The sequence below is a fragment of the Poeciliopsis prolifica genome, unplaced genomic scaffold, assembly GCF_027474105.1.
Source record: "Poeciliopsis prolifica strain line A6 unplaced genomic scaffold, Auburn_PproV2 SCAFFOLD006, whole genome shotgun sequence".
In the NCBI taxonomy this organism is placed as follows: domain Eukaryota; kingdom Metazoa; phylum Chordata; class Actinopteri; order Cyprinodontiformes; family Poeciliidae; genus Poeciliopsis; species Poeciliopsis prolifica.
Genome location: NW_026562381.1, coordinates 14,807,719 through 14,828,657, shown reverse-complemented (window position 1 = coordinate 14,828,657; position 20,939 = coordinate 14,807,719). Strand labels below are relative to the sequence as shown.

The following is a 20,939-nucleotide window of genomic DNA, read 5'->3' as shown; positions in this document are numbered from 1 at the left end:
CTGCCACAGCATTCAAGATGCCACATACTTAAGGAAATGTGATTTATATTACTAAAGTGCACATAAACATTTCATTTAATCATATTTTTAAATTTATTGATACTTTGTGATGCTCTCGTGGAAAAAAACAGGACAGGAATAAAAGAAAACATTGCAGTTTATTGTAGCAACAATAAATCAAAATTCTTATGACAAGAAATTTTGCATGGAAAATAAACGATAAGTTAAATACCCATTCCTACTTTCCTGTGCATTCATAGGTTATTCCCAGGTACTCCAGCTTCATCTCGCAGGCCAAAAATATGCATGTGTACATTATTACTTCTCCATAAATTGTATTTATTATGGAGTGTTTTTGTGCATGGTTTATATTGCTCTATCATCCTTCTATTTGAACACATGCATATTTGTTAAAAACAATGAGGCAATGTGAATCTGTTGACTCCTGGAGACAGAGTATAATAAGCAGTGGAAATCAGTCAGACTTTGACTCCAACTAGTCAGCTCCAGCTAATGAGTCTTAATCATTTTGAGATGGCGAGTTCCTGCAGGAGGCGCACACAGCTCTGTTCTGTGTTTTTATGATCTGATGATCTCAACATTTACAGGCCAACTGTTGCATCGGCTGCATTCAGGGCTCTCAATATTTTCCATCAGGCTTGGAGGATATTTTTACTGCTAATAATGATGTGGATTTTACTCAGAGGCTGTTAGTGAGCAGTAGTGCAGGCATGAACTGTGTTACTCATTTATAATGCAAACCATTACTCACCTAATTAATCAGGCTTTCCACTAGTTATTAAAAGCAACTGAGCTGGTAACTGCTAAAATATGTGCACTGCAGTCTGCATAAAATCCTGCTTAAATAAAGGATATCTTGCTGCAGCCGACTGTCATTCTGCTTTGGACTTGGTAGAATTGCAAGTGTGTGATACGTTTGTTGAGAAGGAAAAATGTTCAAACTGGTTCTGCTTTATTTTTTAAGTCATAGGGAAAGTTATTTGCTTGCTTTTCTTGACGCAGGTGACACTTTCCTGTAACCATGAAGTCTGTTGTCTGTTCTTTTTGTCTGGAGCAAAACCACATTTGAGCTCATTTTGTTTCTCTTGTCTGTGCTTTGATTTCTTCTGTTGAACTTCTGCAAGTACAGCTAAGTGATGAAAACCTAAAGGATTAGATTCTCCTGATTCTCATCCAAACAAAAGTATAGATAACCCTTCAACTTTCTCACATTTGGTCACATTACAAACATAAACATCAAAGCACTCCACTGAGACTTTAAAACTGACCTGATGTGCAAAATTCACTTTTTGCATATTTTTGTACTTTCGTTCAGAACTTTAATGCTTTGAAACGGTACAAGTGCTAAAAAAAAAAGCCCCATCCAGTCATTTTCTGTCATTAAGTTAATGTTTATTGGTGTCTGGAAAACAAGCCATGGCAAAACCTCACAATTGTTAGGTCACTATTGATGGGCTCTGTGCGGTTACCTTGCAACTCAACCAGAGCTGGTCAGCTGAATTTACCATTGTATGCGGAGTGCGTTGACTGCTGGAATAGATAAGTGTTTTAATGCTGACATATCCTCCATATACTGCATGCTGCATACTTGGTGATTGTGCAGGAAGCTCTTCTTCTGCTTTACAAAGATGGATGTTTGTATATTGCACATCTTTTTTGCAGCCATTTTCATGTTTATAAAGTGTGAGTGTAAACACTAAGTTGGTCAACAGCAGTTGATTTGCATTTAAAGTGACTAAATCCTAAAACAGCTCATTCCGAAAGGCAGAACTGAGCAGACTAACATTTCATTAGAAATATTTTGTGCTTGAACCTTTGAATTATGTACAGACATATTGTAACTCAGGTTTAAAAGAAAGCATAAAAGGTTATCTTTAACTTGCTCGGCCAGCAAAGTAGTGCACAACTGTGAAACAGAATGAAAACAATACTTGGACACAGATTTTCCACCAAGATTTGCAAATATAAATAATAATAATAAAAAAAACATCTGCAAAGCCATGTGGTTCCAAAGGCTTGAGGAAATAAATGTCTTTCTGTAATATGAGTGAAACAAACCTGTAAATTTAAATTTTATGAGCGAGAACACAGAGCAACATATAGAACTTGAGCTCAGACATCTAAATCATCTCACCTGTCATTCCTACATATATCACACAAGCATTGGGAATTTTTCACTAAGATGAATTCATCACAGCTGAGGTGAAGCTCCGGCCTCAACTTCTTGGACAAATATCCTCCATCACTTACAGTCTCGGCGTGTGAATCATTCATACCTCCCCATAAATAATAAAACCCTGGCAGCCAGTTAGCAGCACCTGCAACTTGAAACAGTAGTTCGTGAAACATAATCTTATAGCTTGTAAACTAATGTGTTTCACCTGCCTGGGCCATGGCGTCGAGGGAGCAAACTCTCTCTTCCCACCTGTCCCCCCCACTTCACTCCCTGTCTTGACCTTGCTTCCTCTTCCTCAGATAAATTCTTCACCAAATTCTCTTTGATATATCTCTGTCCCACAGGGGCCTGGCTAGTGCAAACTGAAAGAGTGAAGTGTAATTATTTCTAAAAACTGCATTTCTACACTAATTAGTTCACTCCTCAGAAGTTGGCCTTGCATTATTTACACATCAAGGGAGATAAATATTCCTTGTTGACTTTGCCCCCGTTCCCTCGGCTCTGGCGCAAGTTGAGTCAAGAGCCGCTGTCATTGTGACTTGTTTATGCGACTTCTGCATCGCTGGTGCCCCGGAACATAATCCGCCTTGTTCTCCTGTAATTATCCCCACTCAAGCTGACAGGCTGACACCGACTCATAGTGGGCTTAATAAGTGGACAACATCCTCTTCCTGCACAGCCCGATCAGATGAATGGCTTCTGAATGAGGTGATTTGTCGTAATTGTGACCTGTGACCTGAATGTGTCACAACACCAAACAGCAGAGGCGCGCTTCATCATGTTAGGCTGTGGCACCATTTCAGCAATCTTCCCCTCCAACTGTTCGATTCTGGGTCGCCTTTAATGAGAGAGGCTGAACTGACTCCAGAGCGAGTCAGTGGCAGCTGTTGTTCCGAGTTTCCTGCATCTGTTGGCTGGAAGGCGGATTTGTAGGACATTTAAAGACAGCTTTTCCTGTTAAAAGCACAACATGAAGTTATTCCTTTGTCTGACCTTCTACTTGGCCTTGAGGGCCATTGTTTGCCTTTTCAGGTCCTAATAGAGAACTGTTGTTTTAGAAACCTTCACCTAGACTGTTGGTGCCTTACAGATGTCTGGTTTTACAACTTTTCATATCAGATGAGGATAACCTGTGTAAATACAAACTGCAGTTGTAAAACAATGATTCATTTGTTGAAGGGCAAAATTGCTTCCCAGACCAACCTGGTCCTGTTAAAATGGTAATTGCCCCATAAACCTAATTACTGGTTGTGCCCAAAAGGGCTCAAGTTTAAGGTCATGGAGTGATGTTCTATTTGGGAATTTTCTGCTAGCGGGCAGAACTTCTGGTTCCTTCCAATTTCGAATTGTATCAATTTTGGTCTGTAGTTTCAACTTGAACCTCTCTTAAAAAAGCAATTTTAGCCCAGTTTTCACCATAGATGCTTTCAGTTCCTTTGTGACCTCCTAGATGACCCATCAATGTTATCTTGCAGTAATTTTAATGGGCCAGGCTTTCTTGGGATGGACCATCATCATTCCATGTTTTCTCCATTTGTAGATGATGGTTCTCACTGTTGTTTCACAATGGCTTTTGGACCCTAACCAGGCAAATATTTGGTATATTGTACTTCATCTTGTCAGAGAGGTTCTTCTTAATGGATGTATTGGTTCTCCAGATCAGGCAGTTTTTTGGCCTGGGTGTGGTTCATGAAAATAAATCACATTTGATTTCTGATTTAAGAAAATAAATCAGTTTTTCTGCTCAGACTTCTGTCTGATTTTAAAATTTGTTAGGCGATTAAACACACTTACGTGCTACAAAAAAGCAAAATTGTTGGAGGAAAATGTTCTTTTCACAACTCTATTGTACATTTTCCAGCTCAATTATTTTTGATATTTCTTCTTAAAAATGCATTTTTTTTTTTCCGAGCATGTGTTATAGGAAGTTGGGCAACAAAGGTTCAAGAATGCTAAAGAAATGATCATAATCACTGTCAACATTAATGAAGAGCTGATCACTGGAACCTTTAAGCAAGGCTTTTCTGTGTTTATAGAAGCAATAAACACGTAAAATACACCAAAATGTCTGTTATGATTCCAGAGCTCGCCATGTTTACTGGCTTTGAAATCTATATTTGTTTTAGAGGATGAAATGGTGGGGACAGGAGTCTAAGTTGTGGTATATGACTGGAAATTTAATATTGCTACTCTAGACTTGGAACTGAAACCATAAATGTCTCATTCTCACTGTCTCAAGAGTTTCCACTTTCACCCAGACTACTGGACACTAAGCCTTGTATAATTGCCTTTTTGCTACTGAGCTATAGCAGGTTGGAACTATAGAAAACATCTTTGATGTAACAAAGATTTTTCCTCCATAATTTGCTTTATTGGCTTTATATTAGATTTGGAGAAAAACATTCATATAGCTGGAGTATGATGCCAGTAAACAAAAGCTCATAACTGAATAGTTATTCCCAGTAATAGAAAAAAAAAAAAGGTTTTGTTTTTTTAGGTTAAGCCATATTTGTGTAACACATCAGATTGTCAACAATACCATCTTCATTATTTCCACCCTTACATCTTGTTCAGATAAATTCATCCAAACCAAACCAAAGATTGCACAACCACCAGCTCCAATGGTGGCAAACCTTCACTAAATGTGAATCTTTAAGGATACTCATGCGGTCCCCATGTGATTCTGAGTGAAATACGGAAAAGATTCAGCAGACTTTGATTAACATGAAATCTCGTAATTTATATAAATAGCAGACCTAATTGCAGGTTTCGCTCACACCACTGCTCCATCTGTATTGAATCTAACTTATCAGAGTGAATCTCTTTGTATGCAGGGCAAAGTTTATCCACATGGGGGGTCTGTGGTCTACTGTAATACATGTTTATTTTGGTTTGGAGGACTTGAAAGTGAAACTCCCTGAGCTGCAGTTAGTTGCTCTGCTGCTACACTCACTGCTTATCCCTGAGGAAATATGCCCGAAATTAATTTTTAAAGGGTTTGATTTGCATAAGCTCCAGAATTAATGTAGTTTTTATATATCAGTTATGATCCACTAGAGTGTTATTGTTTATTTTTATGTGATAATTGAAATCAGTTGATATCCTGCAATAGAAATATGTGTTGTTTTATTGCTGTTTAATTATAGTTATTGAAACAATCTCTAATGAAGTTAATTTCGTTGCAAATGTTTAGGTTTGGCTAAGCAAACATTATTTTGTAAATATTATTTTCATTTTTATAAGTCACAAAATATGTTACTTAAGTGCCATAGTACTCTATTAGCCTCCATTAGATACAGAACCACAGTTTTATTGATTTATTGAGTGTAATAAACTCCTGCTTTATTGGTTGGTTTGAATAGGAATAAATATGAAAACATAGGCTAGTTGGAACTTTAGATAAAACTTAATGAAAAATAAATTTTTAGTGAAGCCAAAACTAAATAAAAAAGTCAGACTCTTTAGCCCAGCTCATTTCACTGTACCACAGCTTTATCTATGCGGTTTAATAAGTTATTTTACTGTCATAGTTGGGTAAAAAAAGAGAAAGACACATGTGACAGCATGCAGCCAAAGTTAAAGTTATCACAAATGTTACTTTGCCAATAGCTAAGGCAGTTCATAGACACAGTGCAATCCTTCTTTAAGCCACATGTTCTGGTTTGAATGGTAACATTTACAGTATTACAAATCAAAACAGAATTTATCAACTGATTATTAAATGTTTTATAGCTTTGTTTTGTCTTTACCAAGCAAAAAACAAACACAAGACTGAGGAATATCTTTAATAAACTCACCTTTCTGTAAAAGCAGTCAGTTCAGTCTGACTGCTTTTGTGCTTTTTCTGTTGATATTGAGTATTTGTACTGTTAAACTTTATTTTATTTTGCATCAAGGTCAGATACTCCTTCATTCAAAATCCACTTTGCAAACCTAATATGTGCAGCCGCACTTTTCTTAACAAGTAAATGCGTTCTCCTTTCAAACCTTGCAAACAAGCAAGTCTTTTTGGCAAGTTGTTTCACCTGACCCTGAAGTGTATTTGGTGTTATACAAACTTCTTGGCTTTGTTTTCTTTTGTAAATGATAGCAATGGGTACTGAATAATAGAAACTGAAAATATTTCATTGTGTGCTCAAACCAAAACTGAACAAAATGTGGATTTTATTTTTCTCATCCCTGTCGGCTTTACTAACTTCTTTTTCACCTTCTCACAACACCTCATAATTTCAGTTTTTTTCTAGAATTAAATAGCAGCACATTTGTTCTGCAAGTGTAGCTCCTTCATCTTATGAAATCCAAGAAGACAGAAAAGGTTACTGCTTTGCTGTGATCTCTGCAGCTGCAGCAGGTAGAATGCAGCCATTTGGCAAAGTTTTAATAAAAAAACTCTGGCGTTTCCTCTTCTTCCTCCTCTGCAGGTGGAGATCACTCTGCAGGACATCAATGACAACCCACCTGTTTTTCCTAATGATATTCTGGATGTGACCATTGAGGAGAATGTTGGAGATGGCTTCAAGATAATGCAGCTAACAGCCACAGATGCAGATGAGGTAATGGCTCCCAAACTTTCTTTTCTGTCTGACTGCTTTTGTGCTTCGCTGTGCCCATTTTCCATTTAGACGCTTCCAGAATGGATGTAAGCAATTTGAAATGAAAATGTGATCCAAATAGTTCTTCAAGCAACACTAAATTCAATTAGGTCACATTTTATTAGCAACAATTTGAAATTGTAAACCAGAAAAGTCATTCAAATAAAATGTTAATTTCCAGAAACCTGTGGCTCAGTTGTAAATATTTAGCCATAAAGATCAGCTTGAGTGATTGGTTTCATTATTATCTATCCAAACCAGGCCTGCACCGTATGAAATCATGGCTTTAGAGCATCGTTGTGATTAACCACATTTTTTGTTGAGTTTTATTGGAATGAACCTGTAGAGCAAATAATTCACTAGAACCCGTAGAGCAAATAATTCACTAGAACCTGCCGATGCAGTAGGCTACAAAGATCTCAAAAGTAGTACCAATCTAAAATTGGCTTTGAAAATGATTTCTAAGCTGAAATTATTTTCTGAAGCTGAAATGTTCTTAACTTAAGTGAAGTACATTGAGAGTGATTATTCATAATTAAAGGGAAGATTAAACAGGGATGAATTTTCTAATAAGGGCCTGGCCTACCAAAATTACTTCAAGAGCACACTGATGACTCATCCTGGAGATTATAAAAGAACATTTCAAGTTCAGCTGAGCTCACATACTTTAGTTAGGATCAGGCTTCATGATTCAGCAAACTGGATAAAAACAGCATGCATGGGACTGATCCACTGATGTTGAAAACTAACACAATTTACAAATTACGCAAATTAGATAACGCAAATTACAATTTCTTTATATACCATCATCGGTAGTCATATTAGTTAGCCTTAGCATTCATGACAGGTGTGAGGAGAGAGTACGTGAAGATGATTGGTTGTTTCTGACAGGGCAGTGTATTTGTTCAGATGACATAAGGAGCTAAAATTTTTTCACAGATTATGTGTTTTATGCCATACTGTCACAACATACTGATAGTTTTAACAACAATGTAATAAAAAAAAACAAAAACGTAAACACATTTTATGAACGTTCCATACCGCTGCTTTAAAGAGAATCTCCAACAATCAGTCCATGACAACAGTGATATGAAACCATATCAACAAAGAATAGCTTAAGGCCGCACAAGGAAGGTTTTGGAATGGCCTAGTCAAAGTCTGGTTTTAATTCAGATTTAAATCCGGCTGCCTGACCATTCATGGTTAAACTAAAGCAACTTTGCAAGGAATGCAGAGTCAAAATTCTTGAACAATGTAAAAAAAAAAACTCATTGGCTTGTTAAAGAAACCACATTTTAGCTGTTAATACCGCCAAACCAATGAGGTGTAGCCTACAAGTACCTTTTCACCCTGGGCCAGGTTGGTTCAATTCACTTAAATAACTGTAATACTGGTAAAAACCCTGTTAAGGAGAATTCCAGCCCCCTATTTTGACTGTCCCTTTGTGAAGTCAGTCATTTCCTTTACTTCAACAGCATCCCTCAGAAATCTGAAGCTTTCTTCTTCAGCTGCGTCATGCAGATGTGGATGTTAAATTCTGCAGGAGGTAAAATGCAGGCCTTGTAGCCCCTCAAAATGTCTGCGGTCCCTTCTTCAAACCAAAGAATACATTTTAAGTTAATGGAAAAAGTCAAGTCACAGAGAGGAGAGAGATTAGAAAGAATGCCTATGGACTCAGATTTAACTTACGAGGCCACAGATTTTTATTGCACAGCTGTTGCCTCACTCCCTTCTTCTTGCTCTAAATTTGTGAAAAGTCACACAAAGACCTACAGTCTCTTTTTACCTACAAGATTTAGGTAGGTTATTTGATTTTAAATCAATTATGGCAGCCAAAAAAAAAAAAAAGTTTTAACCATAGATGTTTTAATATAAGGTATTAAATCCATGGTCACTTTTCCCTGTGTGAAGTTTTGAAAACCCTGAGCTGTTTCGAATTAAATACGTTCCCTTAGAGGTCTGCATATAACAAATGATTGAAAAATTATGTAAAATAACCTAGCAGAGAGAAGTCAAACCTGGTTTTGATGTAGAAATTGAAATAAACAAGAATACAACTTCAAGGAGCCTATTTAGGATTTACAGATTATAGTGATGTTTACTCCAAACTCCAGTGCTCCCATGAATAGATTGCTAAATAGAAGCCTGTATTTTATCCAGGCTCCCTTCAGAGCCAGATATGAATCCAGCCAAGTCTTTGCCCACATCCTTACGCAGGAAACTAGAGTTGCGCTGACACTCAGCGTTCAGAGCACAACGTTGGGAAAGCCACATTCGCAAAGCCAGCTCAGAGTAGCCAAGAGTGCAAAACGTTGGCCAGCTAAAGGGCTGAGTTCAGACACCATAATGATCCCATCCCATTTAACAGCGCTACATGTGGGATTCATGTGTGAGGGGATTTAAATATTGGTTCAATGCATCCATTTTTACCACTCACATTTCCAGTTGGGTTTATATAAAATTAATAAAAACAACTGTGTCTATTGAAAATGCTTCTTATTGGCTTTCCTGCTTCTATAAGAGGTCTGATTGCAAGTAGTAACTTGCTGCAATACCCCCTGGTCTGAATATTTCAGAAAGTAGGTATCACTACTTTCTGGTAACTTCTCTTTGGTTAGCAAATAATGATTAAAAAAAATACATTTCCAGTTACTGGCAATTGTGTGGGTGAAAACGCCTTGTTGATGTCAGAGAATTGGCAAATTGGTTGGAGAAAATAAAAAGCAGCAGTTACAACCATGCAAGGTAGAATAGCGTCCGTGGACACACAACTCTTTAAAACCTGAAGCAGATGGATTAGAGCAGCAGAAGACCAGGCACCACTAAAAACAGCAAACTGAGGCTACAATTCACACAGGCAAACCAAAACTGGGAGGCATCAGATTGGAAAAACAATGCCTGGTCCAATGAGTCTTCAGTTCAGCAGTGATATTCAGATAAAGCCAGAATTTGAAAGAAAGAAAAATAAATAAATAAATAAATGATAACATAGATCCATCCTGCCTTTTATTGATATTTTTGGCTGTTGTGATGGTATTTTCATATGATAGAATATGATGATGAAGAACCACACAGCATTCTGGGGGATGTAGAGAGAAGAAAGTCTTTAGCTGCTCAAACTCTCAAGACTAACTAAGGAAGGTTGCTGGTATCAACTAATATACTCAATCTTCGGTTAACTAGCAACAACTTGTTGAGTAACTGTTGCAGCAGTTTCTGGTTTCGGTACTGTGTCTCATAGCAGCTTAAAAATAAATTTAAAAAACTGAGAAAAAACTGGATAAAACATGTAAGGTCAAACCAACAGGTTGGTAGTATTTCAGATATTTAAAACAAACAACTAATAAAAAATTATTAATATTGACTGACATGAAACCCTAATAGTCTGATAACGTTTTTATCCATATAGTCCAGCCCAACATACTAGCAAGATGCAGCTAATGAAACGACCAGTGAGTGTATTTCGAAGACATGAAAAATCATTGACTGAAACACATACACTGCAGCAGCTTGGTCCAATTTTTTCTATCAGCTTCTCTATCCTTGAGCTGTCGGCACTTGTTTTCTAGGAGTTTGTGTTGTGATTGGGTAGGTGTCCCTGCTGGCAGTCCTTGGTTCACACCTTTCACTTCTGTTAGTAGCTAAGAGCCATCATCTGCTAAATGAATTCCCTATGCCCCCGTCTGGTGTAACATATTCGCAAAACACCACAGTTTAACTGGTCAGCAGTGTCCTCCTTTATAACAGCCTTCTCTCTCAAAGGGGCACTATAAAGCAGACAACCAGAGTCAAGGTCAGGGAGCTGAGCAGTGGTGTATTTGTGGGCAAGGAGGATTTTATGGTTGTGAACTCAAAGAAACCAAACTATTTGGAGAAGGTAAATGAATTAAAATGACAGCAGAGATCTTTTTATAGATCTTTGTGCTCAGATGAGCCCCCAGCTCAGCATCTCCCACCTTTTCTTGCTCTGCCTCTGAACCATATCAGAAAATTAATTGGCAAACCATGGGTGTTGGGTTCCGGACCGCGGCGCAGGTGGCTAATGGGATTGCCAGATCTGGAGCAAATGATTGATGACAGCAGGGTCCTTAGATGAGCAGAATTTTGCTCTCCTTCCTTTTTTTTCCATTGGACCTGGAACTTAGACAAAGTTCTGGTAATGCAATGAGGGACAAAGTCAAGAAGACAGTTTTTCAAAAAAGAACTCACTCACAGCACAAAGAAAAAGATAAGAGTAAGTCATGAACTTAGCCTAGCAATTCTCAGTCTGTCTAAAGGTTTTGGCTAAAAGTTGTTAAAAGACTTGGAATGGAAGAACTTTTCATTTGATTTTATGAGAGACAAGCTTTATCTTTTATCCAATCCAGCCAAACTGTTATAACATTAAGTAAATACTAAAAATCTGCTCCACTTGCACGTAACTTTTTATTGTCTCACTGCACAGGGTTCCAGCAGCGGGACGCCAGCAGGACTTTTACAGACTGCTGATATGAAGTTGCTTAGGTTGTGCAACATTTGACCTGTAATATCTATTAGACTTTATTAATGCTCTGTCAAATTGTACAAGTGTTCAGCAGTTAGTATGTAGCTTTGGTAAATATTTTTATTTCAACTTTTTCAGATTCTAATTGCAAAATTCAATTGTTTTTTTGGTGTGTGTTTTTTTTTTTCATTTTATACAATTGCAGTTGTAAAGTGAAAAAAAAAAGTTTCTTACATAAATAAATTAAAGAAATCAGCCTCCATGGGTCAATACTGTGCACCTTTAGTTGCAAACATAGCTGCAAGTCTTTTGGGTTGCATCTTCACTGGATTTGTAAGTAAAGAGACATAATTTTGACCTTCCTCCTTTGCAAAGTAACCCAAGCTCATAAAGACTGGATATAAATTGTCGATAGGTAAACATTTCCAAGCTGTAAAACTCTATCACATTAAAAAATATCCATTAAATTTAACAAATGGACTTTGGCTGGGCCATTCAAACATGCTTACAGTTCTGGCAGCATGAATATGAACCTCTGCCCCTGTCCAAAGTCCTTTTGCACCCTTGGTCACCCTGTATTTAACTCAATTTATCTTCTATTTGTCTCTGACCAGCTTTCCTGTCCCTGCTAAAAATTTTCCACAGAACATAGCGCATTGCATTTAGGGCAAAACGTAGCTTTTAATTTTCTCAGCTGACCTTCTGACATGTCTGCCTACATGTCCTGCGGCAAACTGCAGTCAGGACTTTTTATGGCTTTCTTGCAAGATTTTTTCTTCTGATTCATCCATAAAGGCCTGATATGTACTATTTGCAAGAAAAAGTTATTCTGTTGAGAAATGCTTCCACTGGAGTTGTCAGTCTCTGCAGCTCCTCCAGGGTTACCTGGGCTTTTGGCTACTTCTCTGATTAAGACCAGGTCCTTGCTTGCCCTGGCAGTTCAAATGGAGGACTGTGTGGCAGTAGGTTTCATTTTGTCATATTCAATTTTTAGATGATTGAAATTATCAAAAGCTTTTCATATTTTTTATAACCTTATTGAGCTTTAAAATTCTCCATAACTTTATCCCTGACCTATCTTTGCCATGAAGCTGATTATTCCCCTCTAACAACCTTTGAAGCACCTTTTAAGTAGGTTCTTCTGGGTTTTATTTACGAGTATCACAGTATAACTTTCCTTCCATTTCACTATAATTTACTACTCTGCTTTGGCCCTTTACATAAATTAAAATAAACTGTGTAGAGGGTTGAGGTTGGGAACTTTTAGCAGTTTCCAGGTTGTGTTGGAAAGAATGAAAATAAATTATGAAAAAACTTATTTTTCCCACACTTTCTTCACAGTTCCATCTTGGAATAGAGAAACTTTGATTTTCCTAAATTAAATGCCTAAAACAAAAATTGTGTTTATATAATACATGTAAACAATGTCTTGTTTTGATACATCTTTCAAGCATTGATTTAATGGGTGAAATATAGATAAATTGGTCAGATAAATGGAACAGAATATAAAAAATGTCAAAATTTAATGTTGAGTAAATATGTTAATAATCCAACATAAAAAAAAAAAACTCTGATTGGACCACTTTATTTAAGAATTAACAGATGCATTTTTACTCATCCAGCTTTGTAAGTAATGGGAAAGATTACATTTGAAAATAAATTAAATGTAGAAAAAATATATACAGAATTAATTGAAAATATGAGTCAGGAATTTTGGAAAGGCATGGAACCCTGGCAAAACTACTATAATGTCTATTTAAAATCCAGATTATCTGAGCATTGTCCAGCAAGCCAATAAATATGTCAATATAAAACAACCTAATGCAACACCTCTCTTTATAAGTCACCTCATTGTTCAGATAGGATCAGACAGCGTTACACAGACATCAGGCAGAGCTGAAAGAGTTTCTTTCAGTTTAACTGTAACTGGAGCCTTTGGTGCTTCTCAGTGAATAGCAATAAGCTTTTTGAAGTCGCATTAGCTTTTTTGGCAGAAGATACAAAAGAGAGACAGTTGTCTGATCTTGCATTGTCCCAACACAAATATAAACGTCAAGCTCTGTCGTCAGGCCCATTCACATGTCATATCACATTTGGTCCTCTTCTCCTGTTCCAAAGCCTCTTACCATGGCCATCGTGTATATCATGGAGCCTCGATCTTTGTGAAGCAATATGGGACCAGGTAATTGATTTTGTAAAGGAAAACTACAAATTCATACGACATGAACAAGGCTTATAGCACAAAATCTAATTTTATATGTTTTTGTTAGTCTTACAAATGTTTTTGTGATTTTTTTTTTTTGTGAAACTGTAAATATACATTCTAATGGTGGGTAGACTTCCTCTAATCTGCTAAAGCGGAAATATCATTGTTAATGTTTTTTCAGCACTTTTGCTAGTTCTGACAAAACTAAACTAGCAGTTTTTGTTTAGTTTGGAAAATGTTCAGTACACTTAGATTCCCTGAAATATATTTTTCCAGACAAAATCTACATGGATGTTTTGTAAGCTTTCGGTTGGATAAAGTTTGACATCAGGGTTGAAGTTTTGGTAGCAACTGTTTTCTTCAAGTAGATAGATGTTAATATTCATGCTCTTATTTTGAATTGGGTGAAAAGTGTTTATGCAGCAGACACGTTTCCTCTCTTCGTGTTCTTTTTTTCCCCAAAAAACTTTATTTCAAAGAAGAAACATACATAAAAATAAAATACGGACAGCAAAGAAGACAAAAACAAGAAATATAAATGCAATATCTAATGACATTATGAAACATGTAAATTATGCTATCAAAATTAAATTGGTGCTCAAGCAATGTAGTCTTTCAAAGGAGAACATGGCTTGAATTGGAGTTAGCTCTTTAGCATTAGCTTCTGTTACATAGTGTGCTGGTGTAGTGTTTTAGTGTTAGCACAGCTAACATTTAAGTTACTGGTCCCCATACACATCAGGAACATTTTAATGTTATTTTTTATGCTGTGTTACTGTTAGGAACAACTTACAGTGACCTACATACTTTTGGACACTATGAAGAACCTGGAGTACCTACAACTCAAAGTCTGTGTCTATCTATCTGCTTGAGAACTGTATAATAAAAATTATTAGCAATTTTTGAAAGCATAACTTAAAAAATTAACAGTATTACTTTACCTTAATATGGGGAATTTGCCTAGCCTCCAGTCCTTTTTTTCCAGAAGCTGAACCTCAACAGCCTCATGTTTTTAATCCCAAATCTTGTTTGGATCTTCTCTCTGATGGTCATTTTGATTAAAGCCCTTTAACCTTTCTCCTTGTTTTGGTTTCATTATCCGCATTTGTGATACGTTTCGAAAAATCTAAATCACAAGCTCTTTCCTTCCTGACTGTCTGTGGGAAAAACTACGCAGAGAAAGGTTTTATTCATCCTTGACAAGTCTGGAGTTTGATGTGGAGACATGGAAAGTGAAGAGTCTGGTTTTGCTGGCAGACAGTTTCTTTGATCCTCACCGGTCAGTGCGCTCTGCTTTTCTATTCTCTGAGGACGACATGTTAAAGGAAAGTGTATAAAAACGGGGCTAACGTACTGGCATAGCAAGTTTGAAACCAAAATTTGGTGTTGAAAATATAATAAAAAATATTTGAAAGTAGACACTGTAAATTAAAAGAAAATAAACTTCACCTAATGTGCTTCTATTTCTCCTCTTAGGGTCCCAATGCTCTAGTGACTTACACCATCATCAGTGGGGCAGATGACAGCTTTCGCATTGACCCCGAATCTGGTGACCTGATCGCCACCAAGAAGCTGGACAGGGAAAGGCGCTCAAAATATTCCCTCCTGGTGCGAGCGGACGATGGAAAGCAGTCATCTGACATGAGGTTGAACATCACTGTCCAAGACGTCAACGACCACACGCCCAAGTTCTCCCGCGCGACATACTCATTTGACATCCCCGAGGACATGGCGCCAGGTGAGGTCGCTTAATGGAGCATAGGTTTACAAACTAAACACGCCAGAATGGACGGAGCAGGCAATGTTTTGTCTTCTGGAAAATCTCTCAGAGCAAACTAACACAGCTCAAGGGTAACTTTTTTTCTTGTGCATTTTTTCCAAGCATTTTATGTGTTGTAGCTCTGAAATATTCAGCATTTTTCTCAAGAGGGAAATCAAAAGTTTAGTGGGTCAAATGGGGAATAACTCAGATTTGATTTACAGCCTCTGACAACCGTCTGGCAGACCTCATCCACCCCTCTTAGCACTGAATAAGAGTTGGTAATCAAAGAAAAATGTCTGTTGAAGATGAAATTGAATTATAATCCTTTTAAGCATTCAGAAACTCTTTAATAATGATCTGTTTGTTCAGTCATAGAAGTCCAAAACAGAATTAGCAGCTGGCTCAACAATCAGTCAGTCACTTGTATTAAAAATAATCCTTGAGCAATAATACTTTAAAATAAAGCAGTAAACATTGTGCCTGTGTCATCCTTCAGGCTCCATCGTTGCAGCAATCCTGGCAAGTGACTCTGACTCGGGGGTGAACGGAGAGGTCACCTACTCGCTGGAGGAGGACGATGAAGACGGGACCTTCCTTCTCAACCCAGTGACGGGCGTTTTCAATGTGACGCGTCCATTGGACTATGAGACCCAGCAGTACTATATCTTAACTGCGAAAGCTGAGGACGGTGGTGGACAGGCCAGTACAGTCCGGGTTTATTTCAACGTCCTGGACGTGAACGACAACTCCCCCATCTTCAACACCACTGTGTACAGCGCTTCTGTCTCAGAGAGCCTGCCGCCTGGATCCGGTATCGTCACAGTTCTGGCCAGTGACGCTGATGATGGTATGTCAAAAATGTCATCCTGAAGTAATGAAATGCCAAACACCTTCAGGTCACCGAGTTTTAATTAGTAAAGGAACAGCTAAACAAATTCACTGAACTAAAGTCACAGTTTTTCTAAAGCAAAGTAGATTTGAACCAGATGACCTGAGTGGTCTGGAAGATTGACACAACAGATCCATAACATGTTCAGAGATTTATGAACTAACAGATTTATTTTGAAGTCTATTCTCTAAGCCACGTTGCATGTGTTGTTAGTCCATCATACGACAAAAGTCATGCACACACTCATGCCTTGCATGAATAGGTCAATTCAGAGAGACCAGATAACCAGAGAGTCATGGTTTTGGATAGTGGGAGCAAACCAGAGTACCCAGAGCGAAGGAATTCATGCACTGGGATTCAAAGCCACCAAGTGCTCCACCATGTAACCCAGCACTCGTTGCCCGAGGAGATTGTTTTAATGTCAGATTGTCACATTATTTTGATTGTTGAATACACAGAACCTCCTGACACTACAATAGATTTAGTTATTCTGATTAAACAAACTATGTGATTTATTGGCATGATTTGGTTTTTCCTCCAAAGTGGGGGACTTCTGAGATTCAAAAGTGAGTGCGCTACTTGAATGGTTGGCGGTACTCTCTCCCTTGCTGTAATTACAGCTTTATCCAAGCCTAATGTGGTTATCGTGACCTACATTCCTGGGAAATACGGTGCCTTGCTCTCTTAACCCGGAGCCTGGCTTCTTTCTCCACATAATCTGACCACGTCGTCCTTTCAGATACAAAGCTGCTGTATTTCACTGTCACAATAAAACACTGCCATTGTTAGCACTTCCCAAGCTCTGACCCCTGACCCGAAGACTTTGTCTCTCTACAGAATAGTCTAAACTCAGATGGAAGCAGGTCTCCTGATAATGAATTACTTGTGTACTGTAAATACACATCGAGTGTGGGAAGGTGTCAAAGCTTTCTACTTCAATACCCGCTGAGTTGAATAATCAACGGTCAATTTAAGCTCATTTTATCCTCCACTTCCTGGGGAATGCTATGGATTAGGCCAGATTTCAAAGTTAGGTGATTTACTCTACAAATCCACTCAGATGTCAACCAGTTCTGCCATTAAATAAATGTTGGGCCTATGTTGTTTTTCTTTCTGCTAAATTGCAGAAAGGCATTATCAGTTGTGGAAGTGGCTTACAGTTTGGTTTCCATTTTGATAGCAATCTGTCATGCAACATGAATGGATTGAAATCTTGGAGGTCAAGAGGAGAAGCCAGACGATGCACTTGTACAATTTGTGGAAATGGATGTTGATTATCCACATGAGTGCCCAATGCAAAGTATTTTGCTTTTTATATCATGAACAATAGAAATATCAGAATTTGACCTTCGATACACCATGCTTTCTTTTAGTTATCAGGTTCTCTTTGTTTTCTTTAATCAACTCAAGGTTAAATTGTGACAATGTATTTCATTAAGTTTGTTCTCACATTAATGTCTTTGCAATAGGTCTTATCATTTGTAATTTTTATGTGCCTCCAAACAGTGTTTGTGAAAGTTCTTAGAGTCATAAAAAGTCCCTTTGCATACATTTTTTATCCTACTGAAAATGGCTCACTCAGCCAAATAAAATTTAAATATTCTTGTTAAGTTATCCACCAGCAGCTCCATCGTCATGGAAAAGTGCATACACTACACTGTTGCCCATAAAGTTTAAATAATTTTGTTTTCAGTCACATTCCTCTTTTTTACTGTGGTTTAATTTTCACAGTGATATGCTTGGAAGAGATTGATCAATAAAATTTCAAGTGGATGTAAACTTAATCTGTCAAAAATAAATCACATTGTTGCTATTATTTTATGAAAAGAGGTTATTTCAACTTTATGAGCAACAGTGAATTTAAAGAGGCTTGGCAAGAAAACAAGTTTGCTAAAAACAAAACCATAACCATTATAAAGCTGCTCCAAGTGTATGCTGTACAAAAGTGTTAGTCAGGAACCCAGGTGTAAAGCATTCTGAAATACAAGCTAGAGCTAAATAAACTGAATTTGAGTTGAAAATTGATTTACTTATTTTGTAAAATGTGTGAAATTCTGGGAACAAGAAATGAGTTTAAAAGAACAAGTCTTAAAACAAAAAGTTGGACAAAAGGTCTCAAAAAGCTATAAATCACACCCCAGTCTAAACTCGAGAACAAACTCATTGACACCTATCAGTCTGGATAGAGTAACAACCCGTTTTTACGACTGAGACCACAGCAAACCACTAAATACCAAAATTACTATAACAGAATATAGATTACTCTTCTTAGAGGCCACCAAAAATGCAGAACATCTAAATAGATCACAAAGCATATAGCAATTCCAGATTTGAATGGCTTTGTAAAATTCAAATGCCGCACCAGGACCTAAAAAAGGCCCTTCATGTTCAGACATTCCCCAATGTGGCTGAATGTACGTCTCGCATTTAACATAAAATGAACAAAAACTTTCTCTAATCACCAAAATCTTATGTTTTTCAGGTCCAAATGCTCAGCTTCTCTACAAAATTTCATCTGGTGATCCTCATGGCCACTTTGCCATCACCAAGGAAGGTGTTCTCAAAATCAAGAGGGCACTCGACCGAGAAACCCAGTCCTTCTACAACCTGGCGATCACTGTCAATGACCTGGCACCGCCTCCCGCCACCCGTTTCACCAGCACCACCCAGGTTTCAATCATCCTTCTGGACGTCAACGACTGCCCTCCCACCTTCACATCCCAGAAGATGACGTACATTCAGGAGAACACACCGGTGGACACCGTGGTGTTCACCGCCCAGGCCACAGACGCCGACAGTGGACCCAACAGCTATGTGGAATATTCCCTCAGAGGAACTTTTAGTAATAAGTTTAGTATCGGTGTGATCGCTGGGGATGTCAGATTGGTCGGAGAACTGGACAGGGAGGAACTTTCCAACTACACCCTTACCATTGTGGCTACAGATAAAGGTGAGCCCCCTCTATCCTCCACCATGGACGTGACTATGATGGTTCTGGACGTCAACGACAACACGCCAAGCTTCTCACAAAACATCTATGACATTGAGATCGAGGAGAAGATCTTGACTGGCACTGATGTCATCCAGGTGTTTGCCACTGATGCTGATGATGGTACCAATGGACAGATCCGGTTCTCCATCGCCGGAGGAAACACCAACAATGATTTCCGAATCGATTCAGTCACAGGGGTGATTTCAGTTGCCAGACAGCTTGACCGTGAGACACATTCATCCTATTCATTGGAGGTCCAGGCTTCAGACCGTGGAAGCAGCCCCAGAGTGGACCGCACAACCGTCAACATTGTTTTATTAGATGTTAATGACTGTTCACCAGTGTTTGAGCTCTCTCCTTACACCATCAATGTCAAGGAGAACCTTGAGAACTTACCAAACACCATTCTGCAGGTCAGTTTTCTTCTATTTCTCAGCTTCTATTTGTTTGTTCAGTTTTTACCTTCACAGAAAGCCCTCCTAAATGAGTACTCTAAATGCCAGTTCAAAGCCCTTCAACAAGCTAATGCCTTAACTAAATTTGTTGTAATACCAACCTAATAAGTGCCGGTATGTAAGTAGTATAAGTTCACTGAAGCACTGAGCCCAGTGGTCTTACTTTGCTAAATGACAAATACCTGACTGAAATGATAAAGAAATGATATATGGCAGCAATTTGCTCTGCTCAATTAAGCCTTTATAGGATTTCAACAAAATATGAAACTGCTCTAAACTGCATGACGAGCCAATTAACATCGTAACCACCCTGATGACTAAATGAGGCATGTATAAAATATGGAGCAGGGAAAGCCTTTTTCCAGTAGCACGGCAGCTGCACTCTCCTTCACGTGTATACATTGACAGGAAATGAGGCTACAGTTATGTGGTGGGAAAGGGTCCAGACATGGTGGCTGCGCGCAGGAGCTCACATCTGTGCTAACCTGGCTATAATGGCCATGTCAGGAGGGTATGAGAAACCATACAGTTAAAAATTGGACTTGTAAAATATTTTTATCCAAAGAAAAAAATGAAAAGAAAAAAGTATTTGCAGCTTAAAGTAGGCGAACCCTACTTACCAACTCTCTGAGAAATTCTCTGAGAAAGTCTGATTAGACAAAATGAATAAGTAATGACCTTCCTTGCCTCAACAATTACCTCCATGGTGCCACTGCTGGTAATTACCCCCATCTGTTTTACTAGAATGATTTAGAGAGGACAGTGGTTAAACTGGACTGTCCCCAGTTGGTAGGTTGGTTTTACAACATACACCATAATTATTGCCACCCTTGGTAAAGATGTGTAAAAAGACTTAAAATAAATTCAAATGTTCTTGCAGTAACATCAGCCTTTCACTGGATTACATTTATTATGCAATGTAAGCTTTTCTAAAATGCATCCTTCAATTCTATGGGATAAAAATCCAGATGTTGCCAGTAGAAAATAGAAGGGAACTTACTTTTGATGCTAAAAATGTTTGTTTGGCTTTTCAAGCACCAAACACTTGAGGTGGATTTGGTTTGAACCAATAGATAAAACTGTAAAATACACCCTCATTACTGATGCACTAGGCGAGTTTCTTTCCCAAAGCCTCTTGGAACCTTGTTACTGCGCATAGCATCATGGATTTATTTTTAATACTAGTAATTTTGAATAAAAACACAAGAAAAATGGGTCGCCATAGGGTCTTTTGCAAGAACAGTGAAGCAAAATAAACAGGCAAATCAACACAGAAATGGGTCACCAGACATTAAATCCCCCTCCTTCTATGGCCATCTTAGTGCCGAGTTTAAAATCCTGAAGAAAACATGTAGTGAGCTAA

General features: G+C 38.0%; 1 protein-coding gene across 1 annotated transcript in view; it reads left to right on the top strand.

The window, feature by feature from the left end:
- LOC129360800 (protocadherin Fat 4-like) overlaps positions 1-20,939 on the top strand; it is a 120,210-nt gene that overhangs the window by 56,463 nt on the left and 42,808 nt on the right. Inside the window, 4 exon segments of the mRNA XM_055031218.1 lie at positions 6,619-6,750; positions 14,955-15,216; positions 15,737-16,087; positions 18,612-19,534. Coding sequence (XP_054887193.1) covers positions 6,619-6,750; positions 14,955-15,216; positions 15,737-16,087; positions 18,612-19,534 — 1,668 coding nt within the window.